This window comes from Chinchilla lanigera, unplaced genomic scaffold (assembly GCF_000276665.1).
Source record: "Chinchilla lanigera isolate Chin_1 unplaced genomic scaffold, ChiLan1.0 scaffold00007, whole genome shotgun sequence".
NCBI lineage: Eukaryota > Metazoa > Chordata > Mammalia > Rodentia > Chinchillidae > Chinchilla > Chinchilla lanigera.
The window spans coordinates 1,596,480-1,607,816 of NW_004955408.1; the positions used below are offsets into that span (position 1 = coordinate 1,596,480).

Sequence of the window (11,337 nt, forward strand, 5' to 3'; positions counted from 1 at the left end):
ATCATGAGGCCCAAACTCTGTGTCCTCCTGGTGGTCGTCTCTTGGATCATTACAAACCTGCATGCTCTCCTCCATATTCTGCTCATGGTTCGACTCAACATTTGTTCCAACAACACTGTGCACCACTTCTTCTGTGACCCCTACCCTATCCTGAAGCTCTCCTGTTATGACACCTTTATCAATGACCTGACTGCCTTCACTGAGGGGGGGTTGGTATTTCTGACACCATTTACATGCATTGTCATTTCATATGCTTATATCTTCTCTAAGGTACTGAAGTTTCCCTCAGCTCAGGGGATAAAGAAAGCCCTGTCCACATGTGGGTCCCACCTCACTGTGGTCTCCCTCTTCTATGGGGCAATCCTGGGAGTCTATATGCATCCTTCATCTTCCTTCTCCATACAGGACATGGCTGCCTCTGTCATCTTCACGGTAGTGACGCCACTGGTCAATCCCTTCATCTACAGCCTGAGGAATCGGGACATGAAAGGAGCCCTAAGGAAGCTAACTCTCAGGTTCTAGAATTAACATATCTTAGAGCTGAGAGAACTAGTGGATAGTATACATTTCTTCCTTTTTATAAACAAGGAAACTGTGGCTCAGAATGGTGCAAAACTCACCCATGCCTCTTCCAGTTCTCAAGAGTAATTAGTGATAAATGGTGATGATTATGCTTTTAAATTTGAGGCTGATTGGTAGTTATAGTCTTAAAACAAGTAATTTGTTATTTGTAAAATGTACTGATTCAAAGGTACTCATTTTACAGACAAAAAGTACCACTGGAGACCAGAGATATTTGGTTGTATGTTTGTGGATGCATCCAGAAACCCTCTAAGATTTTGGCTACCACAATGATCTGGGAATCTCAGAGGACTTTAGAGCTGACCCTCCTCAGTGTTACCTGTACTCTGAAGGTATCCTGGTACCTGACAAAGGTAACTTACCCATTATGTGTAACTGGTAGTCATGGATACAGCATAATCAAAAATGCTCCACTGCAGTGGCTTTGGTCATGGCTGTGAGAGGTCATTTCCTCTGTCCTAGGCTGAAATGTCTTCTCTATCTCTGACTACTACAACAGTACCATATGCCTCCCACTCCCACCCAACTTTCTGGTGTCTTATTATTCAGCATGGGTCCTGGTCAGGAATGGGTAGCAGGAAACTGGAACAGCAGCTCTCCTTTGCCATGTAACTGTTCTATCCCTTCAGGATTTGATGGACTGCAAGAAGAAGAGAGTTCTTTAAAGCCAAAGGGCCCAGAGTTTCCATAGCACCTCAGGGGCATAGAGACCTGAATTAATTGCAGGACTGAGATTGGAACCCCGAATTTTTTATTCCAAGTCCACAGTTTGTTCTATTTATAGCACCTGGCATTCAGTAGCCCAAGCCCGCTCTCTCATTCCTGAGGACCCAGTACCCACAAGGTCAGTCCCCATCTTCTCTTTCCTGGTGAATCCCCAGTGCTCAAACCTAGACTCCCCCCACCACAGCCTTCTTGCCTGTCACTTCTCTAGCACATCACTGCTCTCTTCTCTCTATTTCCTCCACTGTGACCCATCATACTCACATCAGCTCCATCCTGACTGCCTCCTGCCACTCACCAATTCTTCCCTTGATCCTGACAGCGGCCTCAATGGGAGTCACAGAGCCTCCTGCCTCTCCCTGTGCATTTCTGTCTTGCACACAGGCTCAGCTTAAGCCTCTTAAAGCATTGATTGTACCTTAGTAGCCAATTCTAATAGAAAATATGGAAGAGGACCACAGAAACCCAAGCATATGTTGCATCAAGTAGAAAGCCTGACAAGATTGGCCTCAAGTTGGCTTTATAGCTGTTTTACAGATGGCCAGCAAATGTTCAGTATCTCTGTCCGTTAGATAAATACAAATTCAAACAACACTAAGAGTCCATCTTACACCAGCAATGATCAAGAAATCAAAAAGTAACAAATACTGGTGAGGCTGTGGTTATAAAGGAACTCTCCTACATTGTTGGAGTGAATGTAAACTAGTACAACCTTTATGGAAATCAGAATGGAGATTTCTCAAAGGACTAAAATTAGAAATTCCATATACCCAGCTACCCCTCTTGTAGGAATTTTCCCCAAAGAGTTTAGGATATCATATTATAGCAATACATGCATACTAATGTTTATAACAACCTGTATACCCATCAACAGACAACTGAATAAAGAAAATGTAGTATTTATACATAATAGAATACTATTACTCAGCTATAAAGGCCAAATTTGAGACATTTGTAAGAAAATGGGTGCACCTGAAAAATATAATGTGTGTGAATATAATGTGTGTGAAGTAAATCAGATACACAAGTTTAAATACCATATGGTATCTCTCTTATGAATAAGGGAAAGTACAAATAGCACAATAAAGGATGGATAGAAAATAACAAGGGGTTAGATCTCTTGCAAATAGGAAGGAGTCCAAGAGACTAAGGGCATGGGGTGAGAGGGAGTGGAAGGGAAAATAAGTAAAATAAAGAAATGCTTTCTACAGGAACCTAATAACCTCAGTGAATGTAAACATTATATGCCAAAAACATGTAATAGAATTAACAGTATCAATAAGAATGAAAATAAGGGAGGAGAATGGGAGTGGAATAAGGAAAGAGAAGGGTATTTTAAGAAGAAACAAGCTGTATTATGTACGTGTATGCACTGCTTAAGATGACTGTAAACTGATGTATTGCAAACATGTACTAATAAAAAACAAAAGAAATTGATTAAGATGTTTTACAATATTAATATGCCTAAAGACATACTATATGTTTATCTGGTTGAATGCTGAAGGATTTTTGAAATACCCCCAATTAAAACACACATGGAAAGAGGAATTTATTGTTGTTGCCTTAACATTTTAATGTATATGCACTTATGTTCTAAAGCCAGCATTTTACTTAATGAGGAAGCCCTGAAGACATTCCCACTAAATTCAGTAAGAAGATGAGACTATCCAATGTCACCTGTAGTATTTAATATTCTAACTAAAGCAAAACCCAATACAATTAATTAGACTAATGGAATTAGAAAATAAAGAGTAAAACTATCTGTATCTCTAGAGGAGTAGAATTAATATAAATTATATAGTTAAACAAAGAGATTTATTAAGTAGGCTCACAGGATCTGAGGTGAAAGAGTCACACTGGCCACCTGAAGGAGCAGAGTTAGAAGAATCCAAAATGGCCATCCCTACACGGCAGAGTGGGAGGAGTCAGTAAAAGTCAAAGGTCAAAGGCCTGGGTTGGAGGACTTTTGGGAAGGTCGAAGGGCTCATGGAAAGGTTCGAGGACTTTTGGGAAGATGGCACAGTGGTGAGCAGCAGATAAAGAGGCTTTCTGAGATTTGGTGTCCAGACTCCGGAATATAGCAACATGAGGAAGAGAAGAAAGAGATAAGTGAGGCCTGGGGACCTAGGAAAGACCTGAAGTGAGAATTGAAGCCCACAGTGAGAACAAAAAGAGAAACTTCAGTGAAAAGAAGGAGGTAGCAGGCTGCACTTTCTCCCTGAGCCCAGACTCACTGCATGGGGGGGAAGGCATGAACCTGCAGTGCACACTGACTATTGGCAATCCCAGAGCCCTCCACAGAGAAATGCACCAGGGGAATGGAGCTGTGGACACAGTGGACTACGGTGGCTAGTGAGTTATTCAGGTTCAGATGTCCCATAAGAGCGGATGATTGGCTGGGAGCCATCTTGGAGAGAGGCCACCTGAGCTTGAAACTCAGAGCAGCTGAATGATGGCTTCATCTAGCAGCTCCCAGTGCAGTCCAAACCCAAAGGAAGCACATGGACTTCTGCAGGCTGAACATGTCTGGTTCCAGCCTATGGCCAGACACCTGCCTGAACGTCAGTGGAAACAAAGGTGCAAGCTCACTGGAATTATCCACTACCCTCCTATAAGGCTATTGCTTGCTTGCTGAAATTAAAAAACATGGATGTGGATTCTGAGTGACCAAGTTGCCTACTGTGACAGCAGAGACACACCTTCAAGGGGACATTTTTCTTTCTCTCTTTTCTTAGTTTTTTTGTTTTTGTTTTTCTTCATCATTCTTGTTTTATATGAGGGTGAAGATGGTTTCAGCTTTCTTGATGATATTTTTCATTCTTCCTTTTATTTCTTGCTTCTCTCTTTCCCTTCTGTCTCTTCTGTATCAGTTTCCCAAAGTTTGTGTGCTCCTCCTTTGTCCCCCAGCCTTGCTTCTAATCTCTTCCTTTTCTTCTATTTTTCCCCTAACCCCTTTTAAAGTTTCTCCCCTGAAGGGAAAATTACCATACTGAGGGCTTATTTACTGTACATATTTTCTGGTTCATTTTAGATTTTGTTACATAACCATAAATTTAGTCCATATGGTTAAAAATGGAAAATTAATAGTTACCTCAGTTTGTCATTTTCTAGGCTGTATTTGATGCTGTTGTTACTGTTATTGTACCACTTTAGTCAAAATGACATGATTATTCTAAATAGTTGTTCTTCTTGGCCTATCAAGACTGAAATTACCTAAGGGTCATAAAAAATACTATAGGCCAGTGCCAAAGAGCAAGGTGCTGGGCCATGTAGGCAACAACTAATCATCTCCAATATATTGAAGAGGCAGGGTCTTGCAACACACTCAAAACTCAAAAGCCAGCTATACCTGTAAGATAATTCCAAGACGTAGTCATTTTCTAAGGATTCTAAATACTAGCAATAAAGCTACTCACTATAGGCAGTTTATAAGAATTAACCCACGAGCTAAAGTGGAAAGAAAGAAAGAAAGAAAGAAGAAAGAAAGAAAGAAAGAAAGAAAGAAAGAAAGAAAGAAAGAAAAGGAAAAGACACATAAACAAGGTGCAACACAAGACTTCCAGCTCACCGAAGGCAAACCCAGTGGGTAATGAGGTGGAAAAATAAGAAAGCCATGCACTTGGACTCTCTGAAGTGGTACAACAATAATAACAAAGGGGAAGAATGAAGATTTAGAAAAAATCAAATCAGAAATAATTTCTCAGATAACTACAAATTTGTAGTTAAGTGTAGTTAAGTGAAAGACATGCTTAGTGACTATGCAGCAGATATAGATTTAAAAAAATAGAGGAATTTAGGAAAATGATGGAAATCATGAATTCCCAACTTAGGAAAGAAATGAAATCCATAAAATAGATTCAAACAGATATCTAGGAGATTAAAACTTCCACTGAAAGTATATGCAGCAGAATGAGGCAATGTGAGGACAGAATATCAGGTACAGAAGATAGGATTTCAGTTAATGACCACGAAAAGAAAGATTTCTTAAAAATAGCAAGGGACCACAAGAAATCAATCCATCAGCTGCCAGATGATGCAAAGAAGAAAAATATAAGATTAATGGGGGCCAATGAAAGAATAGGAGGTGATGCAAATGACATAAAAAACTTGTTCACAGAAGTCATCACAGAAAACTTCCCAAGCAAGGAAAAAGAATTTGACATACAGGCAAGTGAGGCATATAGAACTCCAACTAGCTGTGATCAAAAAGAAATCTACACAAAGGCATATAACAGTTAAGATTCTGAAAATTAGAACTGAATATTAAAAGCTGTTAAAGAAAAGAAACAAATCATGTATAAAGGAAAGCTCTTCAGAATCACAGCAGACTTCTTAACACAAACCCTCAAGTCAAGGAGAGTTTGGAGTGAAGCATTTCAAGCCCTAAAAGGAAACAACTTCCAACCCAGACTGATGAACCCTACAAAACTACTTTTCAAAACTGATGGAGAAATAAGATACTTCCCTGACAAAGAACACCTGAAGAAATTCATCAACACCAAACCAGCACTCCAAAATGTTCTGAAGGACTTTCTAGAAAGACATACCAAGGGTTAAAACTCCATGAAATGAATCAAGCAGGCAAGGCAAGGCAAGCAATTAAACAGAGGGGAAAAAGGAAAGCAACAACAAGAAAATTACATGACAAGGATAAGTTAATACATATCAGTTATAATCATCTATGTCAATGGACTCAATTCACTTTTCAAAAGAAACAGACTGGCAAAATGGCTCAAGAAGCAATATCCAACAATATGCTGCATGCAAGAAGTGCAAATTCAAAAATAAATTCATACACTGAAAGTCAAAGGATGGAGAACAATATTCCACGCAATAGGAACCCAGAGAAAACCAGTGGTAGCTATTCTATTTGCAGACAAAATGAACTTCTAGAGAAAACTGATTAAGAAGAAAGACAAAGAAAGTCACTACATCCTCTTAAAGGGAAAAATCCAAGAGGAAGAGATAACATACAAACACACACACACACACACACACACACACACACACACAAATACCACTACACAAAACCATATAAAATAAGTATTAATGGACACAAAAAATCAAATAAGCACTAATACAATTGTAATGGGGGACCTCAATACCCCACTGTCACAAATAGACATATTAACTACCTCTCAAATAAATTAATGAAATATTAGAACTGAACCAAACTTTTGAACAAATGGACTTAGTAGATGTCTACAGAGTGTTCCACCCCACAATATCAGAATACACATTCTTCTGAATTGCACATGAGACAGTCTTTAAAATATACCACATACTAGCTCAAAGAACATGATAAAGTAAATGTAAAGAAATTGAAATTATCCAATACATGCTATCCGACCATAGTGTAGTTAAAGTGGAGCTCAATGGCAAAATACCCACAAGAATTCATAAGCACATGAAAATTAAATAACACCTTCTTGAAAAAACCAATGTATCACAGATAAAATTGAAGAAGAAATTGGACAGTTTCTACAATTAAATAAGAATCCCAATACAACACAGCAGAACCTACAGGACATAATGAAATCATTCCTACGAGGGAAATTTATAGTGGTGAATATCCGTATCAGGAAAATAGAGCAAACTCAAATAAACAACTTAATGTTGAACCTCAAAATTCTAGAAAAAGAAGAGCAAGTCAAGCCCAAAGCTCATACAGGAATGGAAATTATAAAGATCAGAGCAGAAATTAATGCAATGGAGGTGAAGAAAAAATATAAGAATCAACGAATTAAGAGTTGGTTCTTTGAAAGATTAAATAAAATCAACAAAACCTTAAGCAACCTTATAAAAAAGGACAGAAAAGACTCACATCCATGCAGTTAAGAGTGAAATGAGTGAAATCACAACAGCTCTTGCAGAAAGGCAGATCATCTATACCTGCTTTGAGAACTTATATTTTAGTAAGATTGAAAATATAGACGAAATGAACAGACTCCTAGACACATATGAATTACCAAAGTTACATCAAGAAGAGATAAAATTATAAATAAACCAATATCAGTCAATGAAATTGAAGATATAATTAAAAAACACCAACAAAGAAAAGCCCAGGCCTTGACAGATTACTGATAAATTCTATAAGAAATTTAGAGAAGACTTAATGCCACTAACTCTCAAACTCTTTGATGAAATTGAAAGGGGAGCAATATTCCTAAACTTATTCCTAGAAGCAAGCATTACCCTGATAGCAAAACCAGAGAAGGACCCAACCAAGAAAGGGAACTACATGCCAATTTCCCTAATGAACATAGATGCAAAAATCCCCCATAAGATACTGGCAAACAAAATGCAAGAAATCAACAAGATTAAACACCTTGATCAAGTAGGATTAATCCCAGGGATGCAGGTATGTATCAAAATATGGAAATTAATAAATGTAAGATACCACATTAATAAAAACAAAAACAAAAACCATATGATTATCTCAATAGATGCAGAAAAATCATTTGACAAAATTCAACACCTATAATAAAAAAACCTACAGAAAATTGGAATAGATGGTCTTTATCTCAACCTGATAAAAGCCATCTTGACAAACCAATAGTCCACATCACACTGAATGGGCAAAAACTGAAAGCTTTTGTTCTAAAACCAGGAACAAGACAAGGATGTCCACTGTCACCACTCCAGTTCAATATGGTTTTGGACATTAGTCATAGATTTACACAAGAGAAAAAAATAAAAAGCATAAGGATCAGAAAAGGAGAAGTTAAATTATCATTATTTGTGGATGATATAATACTCTAATAGAAAACCTAAAAAATTCCACCAAAAGATGCCTAGATTTAATAAGCAAATTCAGTACTATAGCTAGATACAAAATCAACACTCAAAAATCAATAGCCTTCCTGTACACAAATACTAAATTCACCAAAAAAGAAATTAGGGAAACAACACCTTTCACAAGAGCTTCCAAAAGAGGAAATACATAGGTAGCAACCTAATGAACAAAGTAAAAGATTTCTACATTAAAAAGTACAATACTCAGAAAAAGGAGATTGAAGAATATATGAGAAAATGGAAAAATATTGCTTGCCCTTGGGTAGGAAGAACCAATACATTGATAATGGCCATACTTTCAAAATTGCTATACAGGTTTAATGTAATTTTGATCAAAATTCCAATAGCACATCTCACAGAATTAGAGAAAACAATCCTAAAATTCATGTGGAACCAGCAGAGACCTAGAATAGCAAAGGAAATCCTGGGCAACAAAGGCAAGGCAGAAGCATCGCAATCCCTGACCTGAAATTATACTACAAAGCTGCTGGGATAACAACAGCATAGTACTGGCAAAAAAACAGACCTGAGGATTAATGGAACACATTAGAAGATACAGAAACAACTCCAAATGTCCTCAGCCACTTTATCTTTGACAAAGGTGCCAAACACCTTCACTGAAAGAAAGGTAGCCTCTTTAATAAATGGTGCTGAAAAAATGTAGAGATCTTTAACTTTCTTCATTAGTTTCTTTAATAAATGATGCTGAAAAACTGGTTTTAATTGGGTTTAATGCCAAAGATTAAAACTACACCAATATTTTTCACCATGTACTAAACTAAAACTGAAATGGATAAACAATCTAAATATTAAAACAGGAACACTAAATTTGCTGGAAGATAGAATATGTAGAACTCTTGAAGACACTGGTATAACGAAGACTTTATGAACAAAACCCTGATTGCACAGGAACTAGCACAAAGAATCAACAACTGGGATCTCATCCTATTGAAAAGCTTTTGAACAGCAAGAGAAATCACTACAATGAAGACAGAAGCCACAGTATGGGAAAAAATTTTCCAAGCTGCTCTTCAGACAAAAGACTGTTATTTAGTATATAGAAAGAACCCAAAAGAATTAGACCCCCTAAATTTAAAGATCCAGTCCAAAAATGGGCATCTGAGATGAATAGACACTGCTTAGATAAGGAGGTAGAAACAGCAAATAAATATATGAAAAAATATTCAACATCACTAGTCATTCAAGAGATGCAATGCTGACATTTCACCTCACTCCAGAAAGAATGGCTATTATCAAGAAATCAACCAATAACAAATGCTGCAGGCTGTGGGGAAAAAGAAGTCTTCTTCACTGTTGGTGGGAGTGTAGACTGGTGCAACCACTATGGAAATAAGTACAGAGATTCTTTCAAAAACTAGGACTAGAGGTTCCATTTGACCTAGCCATTCCATTTTTTTTTTTGGTATCTTCCCAAAAGAATTAAGAGCATCATACCAGAGCAATATAAGCACAACCATGTTTATAGTGGAGTAGTCTGTAATAGCTAAACCTTGGAAACAACCCAAAGTTCCCATCAATTGGTGAATGGATAAAGAAGATGTGGAGTTTTATTTATACAATGGAGTACTACTCTGCCATGAAGAAGGATAAGCTTGAGACATTCCTAGGTAAATGGATATATTTTGATACCATACCCTTAAGTGAAATACATTGGACACATATGTCCAAATACTGAATTGTTTCCCTAATATGAGAAACATAAAATGTAAATAAGGACCAAAATGTACAATAGATATTGTGAAATAGGAAGAAAATGTTTAAGTGGGAAGGGCAACTAGAGAGGAGGGAGGGGAAAATGAAGACATGGAACAGAAGAAAGCGAGAAAAGAAGGAAAAAATAGACACAAAGCTTTTGTAAACAAGGAGGGGAAGAAGGACTGAAGGGAGGGTAGGGGAATGGGAAAGGAAAGAATCAAGTTATATCAGGTACAGCTACAAATTCCTTATAATGGATGTGATCATTATGCATATCTAAAACGTACTGATAAACTTAGTGAATGAAAAGAGAAGGCCTGGAAGCTCTCTGTGGAATCACCAGGGCATATCTGCCTGTGGATATGTGCCTTTTCACCAGGGTAAAAAGTCTGCATCAGAAGGCTGAAGACACTGGAGATCAGCATGCAAAGGTAATGTTGAAGACTGGAGCTCTTCCCCCCAAAATGAAATACTTTCTTTTTCTTTCTCTTTTTATTCTGTGCTAGTCACAGGCCTATTGGTTGGTTCTACCCACATCCCAGGTAAGTCTTCTCCTGTCATTTTGCTGGCCTACAGGCCAGTCATCCACAGACAAACCCAGAACTTACTAATCTGCCAGCGAGTTCTCATGCAAGTCAAATTGACATCACAAGTAATGATCATATTGCCTTTATATACAGATGATAAAATGGTACCCTTGGAGATTCTTTGAGAAACAGTGCAAAACTAAATCAGTAATTAGAATAATTCAGTAAAATCAGAATGTATAATTAACAAATAGTTATCAATAGCCTGTGTAAAGACAAAACATAGACAATCAAGAGATAAAATGTTAAAGAAAGTATATAAAATATGAAACCCATTAGAACAATCATGTGTACTTCTAAGAAGCTCAGAGAAAGAATAGCAGGATACATGGAAAGAAACATGCATTGGTACATAGGGTAGGCAAAATGTGGACAATCACAACCAAGAAGAATGTTTTTTATGGTGTGGGGATTGAAACCAAGGTCTTCACACTAAGCTACATCCCCAGCCTTTTATTTTTCTTTATCTTGAGACAGCATCTCAGTTTCCCAGGTTGGGTTCCTCTTGCAGTCTTTTTATCTTGGCTCCCAGAGTGCTGAGATTACAGGCATGTTCCACTATGTTTGGTTTCAACCAGAAAATTTTGAGAGTAGCAAGAGAGAAACAACCCCTAGATGGGATCCTTCATAACATCCACAGCTGCTGTCTCATCAGAAACCATGGGGCCAGGACAAGGTGGAATGACAGATTCAAAGGCTGAAACAAATATATTAATCAGAATTCTGTATTGTAAAAACTATTCTTTAAGAATGAAAAAAATTAACATATTTTCAGGTAAACACCAGAAACACTAAATCTATTGGAAGAGAAAGTAGGTAAAAACCTTGAAGACATAGGGGTAGTCAGAGAGTTCATGAACAAAAACCAAATTGCACGTGAAACACTTGAAAGAATCAACAACTGGGATCTCATCCTACTGAAAAGTTTCTGCAC

At 37.5% G+C, this 11,337-nt stretch overlaps 1 protein-coding gene across 1 annotated transcript; it reads left to right on the top strand.

Moving 5' to 3' along the window:
- Nucleotides 1-3: 3 nt before the first annotated feature.
- LOC102010775 (olfactory receptor 1468-like) lies at nucleotides 4-522 on the top strand. The gene has a single exon (XM_005376562.1). The coding sequence runs from the start codon at nucleotides 4-6 to the stop codon at nucleotides 520-522; it is 519 nt and encodes a 172-aa protein (XP_005376619.1).
- Nucleotides 523-11,337: the final 10,815 nt, after the last annotated feature.

Coding starts and splice junctions, on each gene's coding strand:
- LOC102010775 (XM_005376562.1), top strand. CDS start 4: ATGAGGCCCAAACTCTGTGTCCTCCTGGTGGTCGTCTCTTGGATCATT.